The 20,812-nt window shown below is 48.9% G+C and overlaps 1 protein-coding gene across 1 annotated transcript; it reads left to right on the top strand.

Annotated features, from left to right (window-relative positions):
* The first annotated feature begins 4,399 nt into the window (after positions 1–4,399).
* On the top strand, positions 4,400–8,701 carry fam241a (family with sequence similarity 241 member A). The gene is made up of 2 exons (XM_080215814.1): positions 4,400–4,662; positions 7,062–8,701. The coding sequence occupies exons 1-2, from the start codon at positions 4,564–4,566 to the stop codon at positions 7,305–7,307; spliced, it is 345 nt and encodes a 114-aa protein (XP_080071940.1). The 5' UTR covers positions 4,400–4,563; the 3' UTR covers positions 7,308–8,701.
* The last annotated feature ends 12,111 nt before the right edge of the window (positions 8,702–20,812 follow it).

Below are 20,812 nucleotides of genomic sequence, written 5' to 3'. Positions count from 1 at the left end.
TCTAAGTAACTCTTAAACAACTCCAGCGTGTTTGCCTCCACCACCTTACTTGGTAGAGCATTCCATACCCCCACTACCCTCTGTGTGAAAAACCTCCCTCTAATATCCGTGTTATACCTCTCCCCCCTCACCCTAAGCCCGTGGCCCCTCGTACTGTGTGTCTTGTACAGGTATTGGGTGGAATGCCAATCAAGCAGGCTGCTTTGTCCTGGGTGGTGTCGCTCTTCGAGTGTTGTTGGAGCTGCACCCATCCAGACAAGTGGAGAGTGTCCCATCATGGCTGGAAGGGCTGAATGGCCTCATCCTGCTTCTAGTTTCTATCATATTTTGACTTGTGTCTTGCAGATGGTGGATAATTTTAGGGAACCAGGAGGTGAGTTACTCTCCAGAATTCCCTGCCTCTGACCTGCTCTTGTAACCATGGTTGTTGAATAACCCGTCAAATTCTATTTCTGGTCACCCCTTGGATGTTGATAGCGGGGTTTCAGTGATGGTCATATCATTGAATGTCAAGGGGAGAAGGTTAGATTCTCTCTTGTTGGAGATGGTCACTGCCTGGCACTGCAAATCACAATCACCCCAAACTCAAAATCACCCAAACTCCAAAATCACAATCACCCCAAATCAAATCATCCCAATTTACAATAATCTCAACTGCCACAAATCACATTCATCCCAATTCACAATCAACCCCAAATCACAATGATCCACAATTCACAATCATCCCAAATCAACAGGATTTCCCCAGATCCCAGTCATTTCCTTAGCCATACTCTCCCTTACATTGTAAGCCCCTCCCAGCACCATTCATATCCTTTCTGAGAAAGTATTCATTGACCATATATTTATGAACAGATTGAGACTGCAGATGGAAACCGGGACAGAGGTGGGGTGAGAGGGTAGATTGGGGCAATGGGGGTAGATTGGGGCAATGGGGGAAATTGGGGCAGTGACGGAGAGCTGGGGGTAGATTGGGGCGGTGACGGAGAGCTGGGGGAAATTGGGGCGGTGACAGAGAGCTGGGGGTAGATTGGGGCGGTGACGGAGAGCTGGGGGTAGATTGGGGCGGTGACAGAGAGCTGGGGGTAGATTGGGGCGGTGACGGAGAGCTGGGGGTAGATTGGGGCGGTGACGGAGAGCTGGGGGTACATTGGGGCGGTGACGGAGAGCTGGGGGTAGATTGGGGCGGTGACGGAGAGCTGGGGGTAGATTGGGGCGGTGACGGAGAGCTGGGGGCAGATTGGGGCAGTGACGGAGAGCTGGGGGAAATTGGGGCGGTGACAGAGAGCTGGGGGTAGATTGGGGCGGTGACGGAGAGCTGGGGGTAGATTGGGGCAGTGACGGAGAGCTGGGTGTAGATTGGGGCGGTGACGGAGAGCTGGGGGAAATTGGGGCGGTGACGGAGAGCTGGGGGTAGATTGGGGCGGTGACGGAGAGCTGGGGGTAGATTGGGGCGGTGACGGAGAGCTGGGGGTAGATTGGGGCGGTGACGGAGAGCTGGGGGTAGATTGGGGCAGTGACGGAGAGCTGGGGGAAATTGGGGCGGTGACAGAGAGCTGGGGGTAGATTGGAGCGGTGACGGAGAGCTGGGGGTAGATTGGGGCGGTGACAGACAGCTGGGGGTAGATTGGGGCGGTGACGGAGAGCTGGGGGTAGATTGGGGCGGTGACGGAGAGCTGGGGGTAGATTGGGGCGGTGACGGAGAGCTGGGGGCAGATTGGGGCGGTGACGGAGAGCTGGGGGTAGATTGGGGCAGTGACGGAGAGCTGGGGGTAGATTGGGGCAGTGACGGAGAGCTGGGGGTAGATTGGGGCAGTAGGGGAGAGTTGGGGGTAGTTTGGGGCAGTAGGGGAGAGTTGGGGGTAGTTTGGGGCAGTAGGGGAGAGTTGGGGGTAGATTGGGGCAGTGACGGAGAGCTGGGGGTAGATTGGGGCAGTAGGGGAGAGTTGGGGGTAGTTTGGGGCAGTAGGGGAGAGTTGGGGGTAGTTTGGGGCAGTAGGGGAGAGTTGGGGGTAGTTTGGGGCAGTAGGGGAGAGTTGGGGGTAGTTTGGGGCAGTAGGGGAGAGTTGGGGGTAGTTTGGGGCAGTAGGGGAGAGTTGGGGGTAGTTGGGGCAGTAGGGGAGAGTTGGGGGTAGTTTGGGGGTAGTTTGGGGCAGTAGGGGAGAGTTGGGGGTAGTTTGGGGCAGTAGGGGAGAGTTGGGGGTAGTTTGGGGCAGTAGGGGAGAGTTGGGGGTAGTTTGGGGCAGTAGGGGAGAGTTGGGGGTAGATTGGGGCAGTAGGGGAGAGTTGGGGGTAGATTGGGGCAGTAGGGGAGAGTTGGGGGTAGTTTGGGGCAGTAGGGGAGAGTTGGGGGTAGTTTGGGGCAGTAGGGGAGAGTTGGGGGTAGTTTGGGGCAGTAGGGGAGAGTTGGGGGTAGTTTGGGGCAGTAGGGGAGAGTTGGGGGTAGTTTGGGACAGTAGGGGAGAGTTGGGGGTAGTTTGGGGCAGTAGGGGAGAGCTGGGGGTAGTTTGGGGCAGTAGGGGAGAGTTGGGGGTAGATTGGGGCAGTAGGGGAGAGTTGGGGGTAGTTTGGGGCAGTAGGGGAGAGCTGGGGGTAGTTTGGGGCAGTAGGGGAGAGCTGGGGGTAGATTGGGGCAGTAGGGGAGAGCTGGGGGTAGATTGGGGCAGTAGGGGAGAGTTGGGGGTAGTTTGGGGCAGTAGGGGAGAGTTGGGGGTAGTTTGGGGCAGTAGGGGAGAGTTGGGGGTAGTTTGGGGCAGTAGGGGAGAGTTGGGGGTAGATTGGGGCAGTAGGGGAGAGTTGGGGGTAGTTTGGGGCAGTAGGGGAGAGTTGGGGGTAGTTTGGGGCAGTAGGGGAGAGTTGGGGGTAGATTGGGGCAGTAGGGGAGAGTTGGGGGTAGTTTGGGGCAGTAGGGGAGAGTTGGGGGTAGTTTGGGGCAGTAGGGGAGAGTTGGGGGTAGATTGGGGCAGTAGGGGAGAGTTGGGGGTAGATTGGGGCAGTAGGGGAGAGTTGGGGGTAGTTTGGGGCAGTAGGGGAGAGCTGGGGGTAGATTGGGGCAGTAGGGGAGAGCTGGGGGTAGTTTGGGGCAGTAGGGGAGAGTTGGGGGTAGATTGGGGCAGTAGGGGAGAGTTGGGGGTAGTTTGGGGCAGTAGGGGAGAGTTGGGGGTAGTTTGGGGCAGTAGGGGAGAGTTGGGGGTAGTTTGGGGCAGTAGGGGAGAGTTGGGGGTAGTTTGGGGCAGTAGGGGAGAGTTGGGGGTAGTTTGGGGCAGTAGGGGAGAGTTGGGGGTAGTTTGGGGCAGTAGGGGAGAGCTGGGGGTAGATTGGGGCAGTAGGGGAGAGTTGGGGGTAGATTGGGGCAGTAGGGGAGAGTTGGGGGTAGTTTGGGGCAGTAGGGGAGAGTTGGGGGTAGTTTGGGGCAGTAGGGGAGAGTTGGGGGTAGTTTGGGGCAGTAGGGGAGAGCTGGGGGTAGATTGGGGCAGTAGGGGAGAGTTGGGGGTAGATTGGGGCAGTAGGGGAGAGTTGGGGGTAGTTTGGGGCAGTAGGGGAGAGTTGGGGGTAGTTTGGGGCAGTAGGGGAGAGTTGGGGGTAGTTTGGGGCAGTAGGGGAGAGTTGGGGGTAGTTTGGGGGTAGTTTGGGGCAGTAGGGGAGAGTTGGGGGTAGTTTGGGGCAGTAGGGGAGAGTTGGGGGTAGTTTGGGGCAGTAGGGGAGAGTTGGGGGTAGTTTGGGGCAGTAGGGGAGAGTTGGGGGTAGTTTGGGGCAGTAGGGGAGAGTTGGGGGTAGTTTGGGGCAGTAGGGGAGAGTTGGGGGTAGTTTGGGGCAGTAGGGGAGAGTTGGGGGTAGTTTGGGGCAGTAGGGGAGAGTTGGGGGTAGTTTGGGGCAGTAGGGGAGAGTTGGGGGTAGTTTGGGGCAGTAGGGGAGAGTTGGGGGTAGTTTGGGGCAGTAGGGGAGAGTTGGGGGTAGATTGGGGCAGTAGGGGAGAGTTGGGGGTAGATTGGGGCAGTAGGGGAGAGTTGGGGGTAGTTTGGGGCAGTAGGGGAGAGTTGGGGGTAGTTTGGGGCAGTAGGGGAGAGTTGGGGGTAGTTTGGGGCAGTAGGGGGGAGTTGGGGGTAGTTTGGGGCTATGGGGTAGAGTTGGGGGGGGATTGGAGTTGGGGGCAGATTGGGAGAGTGGGGGTAGATTGGGGGGGGAATTAGCGGTGGGTTGGAGTGAGATTGGGATGAAGGTGGGGGGGTGTCGGGGCTGCAGGGAGAGGCTCTCCATTGCGGAGATGGAATAGTTGTCGGTGTCGGTCGGTGCGGAAGGAGCTTCTATCGGAATTGATTCTCTGTAACACTGATGACTCACATTTCCTCTGTGTGAGAGACACAGGGAGTGGGCAGGATATTACAGCAGGGATATTAGAGCCGGGGCTGGGATATTACAGCGGGGATATTAGAGCAGGAGCCGGGATATTACAGCGGGGATACTGCAGCAGGAATATTAGAGCAGGGATACTGCAGCAGGGTCCGGGGTATTCTCTGTGTTATTCCTGTCTCTGTCTCTCTGCCTGGAATTGAGAGCAGGAAAATGGTTCGCATTTTGGCGAATGGAGATATTGTACAAGATGATGATCCCCGCGTCAGGAAAGAGCCCCAGGGGAGAGAGAATCTGAACAGACCCCGGCAGGTTAGTATCTCTCACACTCTCTCGTTACAATCTGAGTTTCCCTTATTGCCGGGTTCCAGGCTGGCAATTCACAGAATTGTTACAGTGCAGAAAGAGGCCATTCGACCCATCTAGCCTGTGCCAGCTGTTCAGATGGGCGTGGCCTCCACCTACAGGACCCCCCAGGGACTGGGGTCAGTTAACACCCTTCTGGTCTCAGGACCAAGAGAGGTTCAGCTGGCAGGATTTATGCCAAATGATATCATTGGATTGTTTTTTAAAGTTTATTTATTAGTCACAAGTAGGCTTACATTAACACCGCAATGAAGTTACTGTGAAAATCCCCCAGTCACCACACTCTGGCACCTGTTCAGGTACACTGAGGGAGAATTTAGCACGGTCAATGCACCCTAACCAGAACGTCTTTCGGACTGTGGGAGAAAACCGGAGCACCGGGAGGAGTCAGACAGGTTTACAGCAGGGAAACAGGCCCTTCGGCCCAACTTGTCCATGCCACCCTTTTTTTAAAACCCCTGAGCTAGTCCCAATTGCCCACATTTGGCCCATATCCCTCGATACCCATCTTACCAATGTCAAAGACAAAATTGTACCCGTCTCCAGTACTGCCTCTGACAGCATGTTCCAGACACTCACCAACCTGTGTGAAAAACTCCATGAAACCCATGCAGACACGGGGAGAACGTGCAGACTCCACATAGACAGTGACCCAAGAATCCGGGTCCCTGGCACTGTGACAGAGCAGTGCTAGCCACTGTGCCACCCCGTACAGCACTGAAGGAAACTCTGGCCCATCCTACCTGTGCTAGTTCTTCAGCAGAGCAATCCACTCTCATTGACCTTTCCTCGTTGTCCTTTTCTAGTATTTATCCACTTTCATTTTGAAAGTTATTATTGAAGATTTTGGTCTGTGCTTTTCAGATCACCAGATCCAGCTGTGGAAAAGCCCTTATCTCGTGTCAGCTTTGTCAGTTACTTGTGTCGTCTGGTTTCCTGCTCTGCTGCTGAATAGAGTTAGTCTTGGGGTTTCTATTCTCTGAAAGCATTGAGCAGTGTGATTAATATCTTCAAAACTCTGTCACATTTCAGTCGGTGCTCTCTATTAAAGGTCTGAGCTGCTCTTGAATTAACTCTTTCCTGAGTGTCTGAGCCACTGTCGGAGGAGAGATTCCTTCTCATCTCTAACTTTGACCATGGCCTGTGAACGATGTCCTGTAAGCAGCGCAATTTACATTGATACTATTTCTGAAGGAGTGCGGCCGGTGCTGTGCTTCTGTTACTGGGCTAATATACCAGAGAACGAGAGGTCAGAGCTATCAGCTTCACAAATTGAAGTTAGAGACATTCACAGCACAGAAGGAAGCCATTTGGCCCATCGATTCCATGCTGGTTCACTGCAGGACAATCCATTCACTCCCACTTAGAAACCCAAAATCCCAAAACTCCGCAGTGAGATCTGAACCCACAATATTTTGCTTCATGTGCTATCCACTAAGCCAGGGGTCTCCAAACTACAGCCCACGGACCACATCTGGCCCGCAGCGGGCTGTATCCGGATCAGAGTTTGGAGACCACTGTGCTAAGCCATATCTAACCGACTGTTTTTTTCAGTCTTGTCAGTTAAAGGGACTCCAAGACTATCGGATCGTCTTAAAAGTCCAAATAACGTTTAGGGAAGGAAGTGCAGTCTTTATCTGAGGAAGGATATCCTTGCTATAGAGGGAGTGCAGCAAAGGTTTCCAGGCTAATCCTGGGATGGCAGGTCTGTCATATGAGGAGAGACCAGGTCAGTCAGGATTACACTCGCTGGAGTTTCGAAGAGTGAGAGGGGATCTCATAGAAACTTATAAAGTTCTAACAGGGTTAGACAGGGTGGATTCAGAAAGAATGTTCCCAATGGGGGGGGAGTCCAGAACTAGGGGTCATTGTTTGAGGATAAGGGGGTAAACCTTTTAGGACTGAGGTGAGGAGAAATCTCTTCACCCAGAGGGTGGGGAATGTGTGGAATTCACTCCCACAGAAAGTAGTTGAGGCCAAAACATTTCAAGAAGAAATTAGATATCGCTCTTGGGACTAAAAGGATCAAGGGATATGGGGGGAAGGGGGGCCATCAGGATGTTGAATTTAATGATCTGTCATGGTCAAAATGAAAGGCAGAGGAGACTCGAAGGCCAAATGGCCTCTTCCTGCTTCTAGTTTCTGTGTTTTTGTGTTTCTAAATCTGCTGTCCTTACCTGATCTGTGACTCTATGTGACTCTATACCCACACCCACATGGTTAGCTGCCCTCTAAAGTGGTCTAACATACTAACTCAGCACAATTAGGAATGGCCTATCCCTCCCAAACACTAGTATTGAATAAAACACTGGAATAAATGCTGATTTTTATTTTTTCCCCACCAGGGTTTCATCCATAACTCGGAGAATACAAACCCACTTTATCAGGGACAAGGCAACCAAGGGCACTCACTGTTTGCGGATCTGAATCAACGTTTGATCAGCATGGGATTTCCACGGTGGAACCTGGGAAATCAAGTCATTGAACCAATCATGTCAGTCATTCTGATCCTGTTGTTAATGATGTTTGGAATGCGGGGCCTTCTCCTGATTGGTGGCTTGTATCTCTTCTCACGATTTACTCAACGGTAACTGGATTCAGTGCTGGGATTTTCTACCCGGTGTTGTACAGGTCCTCCTGATGCTTCCTCCCTGCTTGAAAGAACCAGTGAACAGAAAATATTTACAGTTGAAATATGAGAAGGAAAAGTGACTGTTTAAACCTCAACAGTTCAATTGCCTGCAAGGTTTGGACCATTTTCCTGTTGGATTGCCGTTGACTAAGTGTTTCAGAAATGCCGGACTTTGGGAAAAAAAATCATTCCTCATTTTAATTGCTTTTGGACAACTTTACTTTTGAATCTTTCTCTGCTGATGGGTTGAGTTTGTGTGAGAGAGCCAGGTGAAAAGCTGGTAGTGTGGTTGTTTTGGTGATGTGTAAAGCCATCTGGTTTGCTCATGTTCTTTAGGGAAGGAAATCGACTGTTCTTACCCGGTCTGGCTCACACGTGACTCTAGTCCCACATGACTGTGTTGGCCTTTGACTTTAAGATAGCGCCCCCTCGATTTAAATTGACCTAAGTTTTGGCAAGGAACTCCGAGATTCTGTATTTAATTGCAGAATTATCGTAGAATAGAATCAGAGTCTCTACATGCAGGAGGCCATTCAGCCCATCAAGACTACACCGACCACGATCCCACCCAGGCCCTATCCCCATAATCCTACTTGTTTACCCTCCTAACTCCATGACACTAAGGGGCAATTTAGCATGACCAATCAACTTAACTCACACTTCTTTGGAGTGTGGGAGGAAATTGGAGCACCCGAAGGAAACCCACACAGACACAGGGTGAATGTGCAAACTCCACATAGACAGTGACCCAAGCCGGGAATTGAACCCAGGTCCCTGGCACCGTGAGGCAGCAGTGCTAATCATCGTGCCACCCCATCATATAGAATGATACAGCTCAGAAGACGCCCTTCGGCCCATCGAGTCCCCAACGACACATTAGGGACAGCTGAATTCCCAGCTAATCCCATCTGCCAGTGTTTGGCCCATAGACCTGAATGTTCTGATGTGTTAAATGCTCATCCGTTAGAATGAGAGTTCTGTAAACATCTCTTCTTTCCACCTGAGCTTTGTTCTGCCTGTTGCCAGCTTTGTGTGTGCAGTACAAACTGAACTGTCACCTCCCGTGACTCAGGAACCTCTGGAGGTTACCTCTGTGCCTATCGATTAAAAGTGTCAGTCTCACACCCGATGCAATTTCTCCACCTCCTGGTTATTCCCAACACCCAACACTGGTGGCAACTTTCACAGCTGGATGTCCAAAACCTGTCCCAGGAATTATCAGCATAAAGAATTACCCGTTGCGCCCATAGCCAGTTTTGAAACAGCCTCTGTAACCTCATTCCCCCACCATTTCCCAAAATACTTTCTCCTCAAGAACATAGTAATACTCCCCCCATTCATTTTCTTCGCCCACCCCCCCATGTGCCCCCCCCACCCACCCACCAATGTCTTTGCTGGTCTCCCCCAGTCCTTTTCTGAATGTGGACCTTGATGATTGATCCCAGAAGTCCCCAGAATTCTGGTACCATCAATCAGATCGCCAACTTTCCAGCTTCCGGAGCTGCAGGGAATCACGTCCACTATCTCCCGCTTGGAAATGTTGCTGGGGGGGGGGGTGGTGAGGTTCCTGACTGTGAGCTAACACTCTGATCATCCTGGGAGTGAAATAACAGAGCAGACACGGTGTCTGGAGGCAACCCAACAAATTTCCAAAAATGTTCCCGGGAAGTCCCAGTGACTGAGCAGCAGAGAAGAGAGTGGGGACTCAAACCAAAAGAGAAAATGCTGGAAAATCTCCGCAGGTCTGGCAGCACCTGTAAGGAGAGAAAAGAGCTGATGTTTCCAGTCCAGGTGACCCTTTGTCAAAGAGTGGGGACTGATCCTGGTTCCCCAGCACCGTGACAGAGTGAGTTCACAACTCAGCCACCTACCCTCAACAACCAATGTGCAAAACCTGGCGCAGCATCATCATGGCACTTGGGTATCGCAGACTGTGCAGGCCCAGAGGTTCTCCACTGAGTCATTTAGTTGAGGGTGGAACCGGCAGCGGACCCTAACAAAGATTGTATCATCATCACGTTGTTCATTAGCACATCCACCACATTGGACCAAACTTCAGCCTTGATGGTATTCTCTGTTTTACTGAACATTTTTTTATCTATTGGTGGGACCCTGGCTGGCCAGCATTTATTGCCCATTTTTCACCCAACCACGTTGCTGTGACTCTGGAGTCACGTGTAGGCCAGACCAGGTAAGAACGGCAGATTTCCTTCCCTAATGGACATTAGTGAACCAGATGGGTTTTCCTGACAATGGTCATCAGTAGATTCTTAATTCCAGATATTTTTTATTGAATTCAAATTCCACCATCTGCCATGGTGGGATTCGAACCCGGGTCCTCAGAACAAACCCAGCCGAGTTTCTGGATTAATAGATAATATCACCTCCCCCTCTCAGTCAGCTGTGAAATAACTCAGATACTCTGAAATGTTCTGAGGATATTGTTGCAATTCATCTGCCCCAGATTGACAGAGTGATTCTCAAACATACCGTGAACTGGAAATCTTTACATCTAACCCTTTCCAAATAGTAGAAGCCAATTAAATAATTGTTAGTTCCTTTCAGCAGTTTATAGATGATGTGTATCTGATTAGTAAAAAAGGTATATTCCAGCAGGTATGACATCTGATATCTTTGCTATTCCTCTCAATGAGTAGATTGCTTTTGGCTTCCCTGAATGTAAAACTTCACAAGAGCTCTTGAAAAGCAGCATTTTTTGTTTTTAGGAATGAGTAAAGATTAGAGAAAGAATTAATTGTTGAATAAAAGTCTGTACTTCAGTCCTTCAGTCTTTTCTCTGTGTTTCTGACCATGGTGATATGGGGCTGGTCACAGTGACTTTAAAGTTGAGAAGGGCAGTCTGAGGGTACCCATCACTCCTGTGCTAACTCTGGTTAAAAAAAACACCAGTCAGGCCCCTTCGCCAAAGCCTTTCTGATAGTCTCGTTATCTTCATGAAAAAAAATGTCCCCTTTATTCAGCGTAAAATAGATTTTTATGAAAAAACAGTGTAAAGTTAAATAAGAAGGACGGTGCAGTGGTTAGCACTGCTGCCTCACAGTGCCAGGGGCCTGGGTTTGATTCCCAGCCTGGGTCACTGTCTGCGTGGAGACTGCATGTTCTCTCTGTGTCTGTGTGGGTTTCTTCCATGTGCTCCGGTTTCTTCCCACAGTCCAAAGATGTGCCAGTTAGGTAGATGGGCCATGTTAAATTGGCCCCTAGTGTCAGGGGGACTAGCTAGGGATTATAAGGATAGGGCCTAGGTGGGATTGTGGTCAGTGCAGACTCAATGGGCCGAATGGCTTCCTGTTGCACTGTAGGGTTCTATGATTCTATAAAAGGGATTGGGGAGGGGGTCAGTGCAGGGTTGCACTAAACTGGGATACCTCAGTCTGAAGGTGACAATCAGAGCCCTGTTGTGTTGTATACGTGATTCCCTCAATTTGGAAACCAATATTTGAAAAACCCGTATGAGGGATCTGTTGCTTATTGAAGCATGATCTTTATTGTATTCAGTGCTATTTGGAATCTGGCTTCTGATTTTGAGGATTTATATTTAGTTTTGGTGGTTTGCCTGTTGGACAGGTTTGAGAATGTGTCATTGGGCCAGTGGGCTGACGAATGGCAGATGGAGTTTAATTTAGACAAATGCGAGGTGATGCATTTTGGTCGATTGAACCAGGGCAGGACTTACTCAGTTAATGGTAGGGCACTGGGGAGAGTTACAGAACAAAGAGATCTAGAGGTACATAGCTCTTTGAAAGTGGAGTCACAGATGGAGTAGTAAAGAAGGCATTCAGCATGCTTGGTTTCAATGGTCAGAACATTGAATACAGGAGTTGGGACATCTTGTTGAAGTTGTACAAGATATTGGTCACACTTGGAATACTGTGTGCAGTTCTGGTCACCCTATTGTAAAAGGATATTATTAAACTAGAAAGAGTGCAGAAAAAATTTACTAGGATGTTACCTAGACTTGATGGATTGAGTTATAAGGAGAGGCTGGATGGACTGGGACGTTTTTCCTCTGGAGCGTAGGAGGCTTGGGGGTGATCTTATAGAGATCTATAAAATAATGAGGGGCATAGATCAGCAAGATGGTCAATATCTTTTCCCAAAGGTAGGGGAGTCTAAAACTAGAGGGTATAGGTTTAAGGTGAGGGGGAGAGATACAAAAGGGTGTAGAGGAGCAATTTTTTCACACAGAGGGTACTGAGTGTCTGGAACAAGCTGCCAGAAGCAGTAGGCGGATACAATTTTGTCTTTTAAAAAACATTTAGACAGTTATATGGGGATAGAGGGATATGGGCCAAATGTGGGCACTTGGGATTAGTTTAGGAGGTTTAAAAAGAAGGGTGGCATGGACAAGTTGGGCCGAAGGGCCTGTTTCCGTGCTGTAAACCTCTATGACTCGATGTCCACTGCAAATAGCCGCAGGTGCAGCAGCCATGTACAGCTGTTAGATTGCTGTAGTTTTACAATCAGGAAATGCACCTTCCTACAGGAAATCTGGCCTCCCCAGCACTAACTCCTCTTCCCTTTCCCCCTCCCTCATCACAAAGCTGGTTCGTCATTGGCACAGATTGAAATGAGGTTTATGATCCCAGTTGAGACCCGTAACTGTTGATTTTGAAGGAAGAGATTTGAAATCCCAGTTATTTACTTAGTTTAAACAGAAGAACAGTAAGAAGTCTCACAACATCAGGTTAAAGTGCAACAGGTTTATTTGGAATCGGAGCGCTGCTCCTTCATCAGGTGATGGGAGAGGTGGGTTCACAAACACGACATATATACAAGAGACACAATTGCAAGATAATGTGAGTCTTTACAGATAAAGAAGTCTTAGAAATACAGACAGTGTGAGTGGAGAGAGGGTTAAGCACAGGTTAAAGCGTTGTGAATTGTCTCAAACCCGGATGGTTGGTAGGATTTTACATGCCCAGGTCAAATGGTGGACAATCACCAGCCAGGATTATTCCCTCCAATCGGGGAACACTTCAGCAGTCGTGGGCATTCAGTCTCTGATCTTCGGGTAAACATTTTCCAAGGCAGCCTTCACAACACTCGACAACACAGAATCGCCGAGCAGAAAGTTATAGCCAAGTTCCGCACACACGAGGACAACCTCAACCGGGATCTTGGGTTCATGTCACACTACATGTAACCCTCAGCATTTGGCTGGTCTTGAGACAGTACACACCTCTTTAACTTGTGATTAACCCTCTCTCCACTCAGATGTCTGTGCCTGGAAAGACTTGATTACCTGGAAAGACTCCATTCCAATCATTATCTTGCAATTGTGTTTTTGCAAACCCACCTCTCCACTCACTTGATGAAGGAGCAGTGCTCCGAAAGCTCGTGATCCCAAATAAACCTGTTGGATTTTAATCTGGTGTTGAGACTTCTTACCCACCCCAATCCAAGACACCATAAATAGAAGCATTTTCACCATATAAGGGTCAAATAAAATTAACAAAATATTAATTTTGGTAAGCACTTATACTCTAAACCCTAAAATCACCACAAGTTAAATATGAAATAACAGGTTGTAGTCAATAATAAACTGTAAATGGCAGATACAACTAAGAGAGATCTTACAAATTGGTTCAGCTGTACATCCTGCTGATGTGTCATCAATCTCAGTCAAAAAATCCTTCAAAACTCACATTTTGCTCATTCTCCCAGGATTTAGTCTGATTTGCAGCCAATAGCAGGATACAACCAATCGGAGTACTGCGGACACAGTCTTACCAAAATTGGCACACACCTGCAGAACGTCCTCAACTCAGTCAGGATGGAGAAGGTCCTCCAAAGGTATCTTCACAATACTGAAACAGCCACAGCAACAGTACACTTGCCTATCATTGTCTTCAGGACCTCTTCCACCTGCCTGTGCTGCACCACTGGGATCATCCTCTGGGCTCGGTGTCTCTGTGTCCTTTTATCTTGTTTTAACCTGTTTCAGTCTCTGCAGAAGCGTTGGTTTCCAATCTCAGTTTCAGTTCTAGTTTCTTTAGAAAATGGGAGGGTCAGTTTCTTTTCTCAGTTTCCCTATTCAGTTAGACTGTGTATCAAAAGCACAAGCTTTGAAACCACCTATCCTATCACAGTGGGATAGCTGTGGTATTACATGTTCCTGACAGCTTGATGTTCAGTTCTCTTGGTGGTGAAGTCCTTCTCTTTCATTCATTCTCACAGTCACCTGTCCCACGGCTACATGTAAAAAGCTTCTCAGTTTTACTGCAATGGATTTCACACACTGGCCTTCCGTTATTGCACATATTATAGAATCCTTACAGTGCAGAAAGAGGCCATTCGGCCCATTGAGTCTGCCCTGATCCTCCAACAGAGCGCCCCACCCCTGACCTTTCCCATAACCCCAGATATTTACCTTGCTAATCCCTCCAATCTAACACCTTGGGCAATTTAGCACAGTCAATGTGCACCTAACCAGCACATTGTGGGAGGGAACCAGAGCAGCCAGGAGAAACCCACGCAGACACTGGGAGAATGAGCAAACTCTGCACAGATGGTCACCCAAGGCCAGAATTGATCCCAGATCCCTGGCACTGTGAGGCAGCAGAGCTACCCAGCATGCCATCCCCTGAAGATGATCAATGATTTGTTTTTTTTAAAGAGGGTTGTACTTTTTAGGCAGTTCTTTCAGGACATATCCATTTTCAGTAGGGTTTTGCTAACATTGATGGCATTGAATCTGTTGTGAAGAGAAAGACTCAAAAGTCTAATTTGCACCAAAAACAACAACCCTCCAGCACTTGGCTAATCGCCTGTAACTAGAAACACAGGATCTAGAACAGTGAGGACTAAACCTATCAGATCTGGGCTCTGTACATTAAGCAGTGACGGTGCTTTCTGAGTGGATTGGGGAGTTTGTTCAGGTCTATAAACTACAAACACAGACACAGCTTTGTGAAATGTTGATAGTTGAAATTTAAGTTCAGCTCATTGTCCTGTTATTTTCAAGAATACACCTCCCCCTCCCCCCCACCCCCCAACTCTTCCTCTGGCTTTAATTCAGTTTTGGAACTTGAGTAAGGTTATTTCAGTCTCCATGGAGTTGCCCTTTACTAATTGACCCCACAACAAGCTGGGTCACACTCTCACCCTGGGGTTAATTAAATTATTTTCCAATTCTTACAGCGACATTTCTCCACCTCCTCAATGTGAGGAAAGTTCTGTAAATAACAATCCAATTCTCAAAGCCTCTTGTCCATGCAACTTCCTAAAGACACGGTAAATCTTTCAGAAATAGTGTTTTTTTATTATTAAGATGTAGCATTAATAATAGAGCCTCAGTTAGAATTGTTGGGGGGGGGGGGCGCAATTATCCCAGCAAAACCAGGAACTTGAAGGTTCTCATTCCCATGCGAAGGCTTGTCTATTTTTCAGATGTCCCATCCGGCAGGAAGCTGGATCCATGGGGAACACTGGTTGGAAAAGTTATCCCAGGCCAATCAGTGTGGAGATCAGGACAAAATGGAGATCCCATCATATTAAATGGGGGGACATTTGGATGCTGGAGGGGCAGTGGTTGGGGGGGGGGGGGGTGGTGGTTGGGGGGGGAGGGGGTGTTAAAAGCCAAGGTCAGTGTTTTTGAGAGTCAAAATCCATAGCAAAATATAGAATACAGAACTCACAACAATGTCTCACACATGACCCTGCAAAAGTGTCTCGAACCCAGGGAGGTAGAATCTGTAAATCTCACTGGGAAATAACAGAGAGCCCAGAATACCAATAGGATACTGGGAGCCTAGTTTACAAACCTATCCTGGAGAGAATCGTACTGAGGTCTGTGATGATTCAAGCGTGGGGTTATTGTACGGATTAAAGGCACTCAGAGAAGGTGTGGTATTGCCAGTGAAGAATATCTGAAGATGGCTCTCCAGAAACCTGGATGAAGATCACAATACTGTGAGCTAGAGACTACTGACCCCCACACCCCACTCACCTCAGCGAAATATCACCTTGTAATTTCTGTGACCAGAGAACCCTCCAGAAACTCAACTCACTCATTCAAACCAGGAACCCACTGTCAGTTCCACACTGCCATCAACTGCCCATCAACTGCCCACCAAGTCTACAAGATTATAAAGGGGCATGGACAGAATGGATAGTCAGAACCTTTTTCCCAGGGTGGAAGAGTCAACTACTAGGGGGCATGGGTTAAAGGTGTGAGGGGATGTATGAGGCAGGTTTTTTTACACAGAGGGTGGTGGGTGCCTGGAACTCGTTGCCGGGGGAGGTAGTGGAAGCGGATACGATAGTGAGTTTTAAGGGCGTCTTGACAAATACATGAATAGGATGGGAATAGAGGGATATGGTCCCCGGAAGGGTAGGGGGTTTTAGTTCAGTAGGACAGCCTGGTCGGGGCAGGATTGGAGGGCCAAAGAACCTGTTCCTGTGCTGGAATTTTCTTCACCTTAGCCAACCCACAGAATACATCAAAACCCAAATCCTAACCAAATATTCCTCTTAAAGCTTCTTGTCATTAAGCCAGGAAGTGAAGGATGTGCAATTGTTGTACATAACCGGGATCACAATGGATTGATTGTGTTAAATTGTACATTGGTGTCCCAAGATGTGTAGATTAGGAATATTAGCAAAGTAAATATGAGGGGTGGCAGAGTGATGCAGTGGTTAGCACTGCTGTGTCACAGCACCAGGGCTCCAGGTTCGATTCCTGGCTTGGGTGACTGCCTGTGTGGAGTTTGCACGCTCTCCCCGTGTCTGTGTGGGTTTCTTCCAGGTGCTCCGGGTTCCTTCCGCAGTCCAAAGATGTGTGGGTTAAGTGGATTGGACATGATGAATTTCCCCTTAAGTGTCCCGGGATGTGATAGGTTAGAGGATTAGCAAAGTAACTAGGCAGGGATAGGATTGTTGTCAGTGTAGACTCGATGGGCTGAATAGCCTCCTTCTGCACTGTAGGGATTCTATGATTCAAATAAAGTGTACAGTAGTGAGTTCCAGCTGTACTGCTGGGAGTTCATCAATACTGAAGAGGGTGTGTCAGAGAGTTCAGGAGCTGGAGATTTATCCACTAGGATGAGAATTAGGATAAAGGATTTGACCATAGACCAGGAATGGCTGGTATTTAAAGAAGTGCCTGAGTTGGGGGATATCCTGAGGATGGATGGGGAAGGGATAGGGTGGAGAGGGGTTTCCAATGGTTTCCAGAGCAGTGCAATTGTCCAGTGGAAGTTAGTGCTTCTGGACAATTGCTGGATTAACCCTTACCTGGGATCCTCCCAGAGGGATTCCCCAGAGTACCCCTGAAATCCAGTGCTGGGGATGGAAGGAGTTACGGACCGTTAGTCCGTGATTATATCGGAAACTTGATTCAGGATCAATATTATTCCAGATGGGAGATGATTCCTGCCAGCTGAATGGGCCACAGCAGGTTGTAAAACAGGGTGACAGCCTTCAGCATCTTGAGGGAATCACTGACCCTGACTGTCAATCATTCATATCCTGGGGAAGTAACAATGGAATCAATGGGGAGAGTTATTTCCCTGTTACCACCCTAACTTCAGCAGTTCCAGGGCAGTGGGCCATCACCAAGGGCAATTAGTGATGGGCAATAAACGCTGACCTTGTCAGTGTTACTCAGGCTCCGTGAATTAATTTATATATATACCGGCAGTAGCTGTGCACACTGCAAGCTGTATCCCTTCAGCTGCACCTCCCCAATGCAGAATGGAAACCACCTGATGCTTCTTTTGGTTCTCAACATGTTGTACCTACTGATCTGAAGCTAATCTCCTCTGGCATTTCCACACTCTGCCTCAGAAGGTGCTGTGTTACTCACCAACAGATGTGCCCTGGAATTTGGCAGAAGCATTGGGGAATTATATCAGGATGATTCAATGGACTGTGCTCTCAGATCAGTTTATTCCGCAGTGACGCTGGTGATGTCTCATACTCCCAGCTTCACTGCACAGGTACTGTCAAACTCAATGTGTGTGTGGTTCAGTACATGGACCAGACCCTCCCAACCAGCCCTTGTGCCATGGCCTCATTCTTTTAATGAGACAAAGCTGTTTGCTGTTGGCATCACTCATTATCCTGTTTAAATTGTTCAAAAGTGCAGTATCTTTCTTTTTGAATCCCTCTGCATCCAACCCCCTCCCCCCCCACCACACCCCCCCACACCAAACCCCCCCCACACCCCCCCCCACACCCTCTCCCACACCCCCCCCACACCCCCCCCACACCAAACCCCCCCCCACACCCCCTCCCACACCCCCCCCACACCAAACCCCCCCCACACCCCCTCCACACCAAACCCCCCCCACACCCCCTCCCACACCCCCCCCACACCACCCCCCCCACCCCACACCCCCCCCACACCACCCCCCCCACCCCACACCCTCCCCACCACACCCCCCCACCCCACACCTCCCCACCACACCCCCCCACCACACCACCCCCCCACACCCCACGCACCACCCCCCCCACCACACCACCCCCCCCACCCCACACCCCCACCACACTCCCCCACCACACCCCCCCACCACAACCCCCCCAACCACCCCCCCCACCACACCCCCCCCCACACCCCCCCACACACCACCCCCCCCCCACACCACCACCCCCCCCCCCCCCCCCCAACCTGATAATCTCCACATCTCTCCAAGATCTCTGCTCTTGTCTAATTCTGGTCTACAATGTACCTTCAGCCCAAGCTGCGAAACTCTCTCCCTGAACCAATCTACTTCACCTTGAAGATATTCATTAAACCCTAGCTCTTTGACCAAGCCTTCAGTTACCTGGGTTTAAGTGTCTTTACGCAGCTCAGTGCCAGTTATGTTTGATCATCGATATGGTGGCAGAGTGGTTAGCACTGCTGTCTCACAGCACCAGGGACCCAGGCTTGATTCCAATGCTGAGTCACTGTCTGTGTGGAGTTTGTACATTCTCCCCATGACTGCATGGGTTCCCCTGGATGCTCCAGTTTCCTCCTACACTCCAAAGATGTGCAGGTTGGGTGAACTGGCCGTGCTAAATTGACCATTAGTCAGTAAATACATGGAGTTATAGGGATAGGGCCTGGGTGGGATTGTTGTCAGTGCCAGCTTGATGGGCCAAATGGCCTCCTTCTGCACTGTAGGGATTCTATCACTTGGGACATTATTGTAACATCAAAGGTGCCGTATAAATGCAAGTTGTTGTTGTTTAATTTCAGCTGTGTTAAGACAATATGAAATTGCTTGGGTGCCTTGTAGCTGACTTTTGCATCAGAATATGGGTGAATGTGGTGATGTAGATTCCTCTCACTATCCGAACAGGTTTAACCTTCTCTCCTGTCCTGTGGGTGACTATCCTCCAGGTGTATTTGAAATTCCTTTTTGCTGCTATCCACTGTCAGTGGCTCAGAGATTCCAGTCTCTCCCTGTATCTGTGTTCACAATGAAGTTATTCTCAGAATGAACAATCTCTCCCCTTGAGACCCCTTTTTCTGCTGTGCATCTTGGATCAGATGAGCTGTCAGGAGGGGTTAGGCTATTTCCTTCACAAGCACGCTCACTATCAGTGCTATAAAGCAGCCTTCTCCCCACAGGACTCCTTTCATCTTGTCTGAGGATCTCATCTTATCCCCAGCTTGTTAATGGTTTCAGGAACTTCGATCCTCATGCTCAACAGTTTAATAGAATGGGCCTTTGGAGCTTATGCTCTTGAAGTGTGACCTGTCCCTGACCTTGAGAAAGGATGGCACGAGGAACAATCTTCCCACCAACTAGAATTTTGCTTACTCTGTAACTTTGCACTAAATTCACTTCAAAATGTTGGGATTCTTCCTTAACCCAGACTTTTTTGAATGACCTTCATCTGCAAATGGCTGCATAAGAGAAAGGTGAACGATGTTGTTAGTATGGATAGAGGATTGGTTAACTAACAGAAAGCCAAGAGTGGGGATAAATGGGTGTTTTTCTGGTTGGCGATCAGTGACTAGTGGTGTGCCTCAGGGATCAGTGTTGGGACCGCAATTATTTACGATTTACATAGATGATTTGGAGTTGCGGACCAAGTGTAGTGTGTCAAAATTCATAGATGACACTAAGATGGGTGGCACAGCAAAGTGTACAGAGGACACTGAAAGTCTGCAAAGGGATATAGATAGTCTAAGTGAGTGGGTGAGGGTTTGGCAGATGGGGAACAACGTGAGGTCATCCATTTTGGTAGGAATAACAGCAAAATGATTATTTAGATAGTAAAAAAATTGCAGCATGCTATTGTGCAGAGGGACCTGGGTGTCCTTGTGCAAGAATCACAAGGAGGTTATTTGTTTGCAGGTGCAGCAGGTAATTAAGAAGACAAATGGAATTTTGTCCTTCATTGCTAGAGGGATGGAGTTTAAAAACAGGGAGGTTATGTTGCAGCTGTATAAGGTGCTGGTGAGGCCACACCTGGAGTACTGTGTACAGTTTTGTTCTCCTTATTACTTGAGAAAGGAGATACTGGCACTGGAGGGGGTGCAGAGGAGATTCACTAGGTTGATTCCAGAGTTGAGAGGATTGGTTTATGAGGAGAGACTGAGTAAACTGGGACTATCCTCATTGGAATTCAGAAGAATGAAGGGAGATCTTATAGAAACATATAAGACTATGAAGGGAATAGATAAGATAGAAGCGGGGAGGTTATTTCCAATAGCGGGTGAAACTAGAACTAGGGGTAACTGGAAATAAGGGGCAGCAGATTTAGGACTTATAGAACCAGGTTGTGCAGGGCACAGCACACCAGCACAATACTGGGCTGTATTCTAGGGTGCGGTGCCAATCACGGCCATTTTCGGGCCTTCATAAAGTGGGGATCTGCATGGGCGTGGGCACGGATCACACTATTCACCTCACACCCAGCTTTACCAAGTTTTCGCACCCAAAAATGGGTGCAACACAATGGTAAAATCGGGCCAAAAGCATACTGTTCATAGAGAAGGAAAGGAGAGAGTGCAGAATGTAGTGTTACAGTTATAGTCACCTTTCACAGAGAAAGATCAACTTAATGTAAGGTCGCTCCACTGAAAAGTCTGAAGGCAGCAGGGAAGAAACTGTTCTTGAGTTGGTTGGTTTGTTCCTCAGACTTTTGTACCTTTTTCCCAGCGGAAGAAGGTGGAAGAGAGAATGTCCAGGGTCCTTGATATTGCTGGTTGCTTTTCCGAGGCAGCAGGAAGTGTAGACAGAGTCAACACTTGATGGGAGAGAGGGAGAAAGCCTTTATTTCAGCAGCGGAGATGATAGATTACAGAACACAGATTTAAAACAATCAGCAAAAGCACCAGTGAGAAGGTGAAGAGATATCTCCTCCTGCAGTTGTGACCTGGAACACGCTGCCTGAAAGCAGATTTAATAATAACTGTCAGAGAGGAATTAGACAATGACTTAAAGAGGAAATGTGTACATGGCTCTGGGGAAAGAGCAGGGGGTGAGAACAATTGGATAGATCCTT

The sequence above is a fragment of the Carcharhinus amblyrhynchos genome, chromosome 31 (genome assembly GCF_965287045.1).
Source record: "Carcharhinus amblyrhynchos chromosome 31, sCarAmb.v2.hapA, whole genome shotgun sequence".
Classification (NCBI taxonomy): Eukaryota; Metazoa; Chordata; class Chondrichthyes; order Carcharhiniformes; family Carcharhinidae; genus Carcharhinus; species Carcharhinus amblyrhynchos.
Note: the sequence above shows the minus strand (reverse complement) of the source record. Positions and strands in the feature narration are given on the sequence as shown.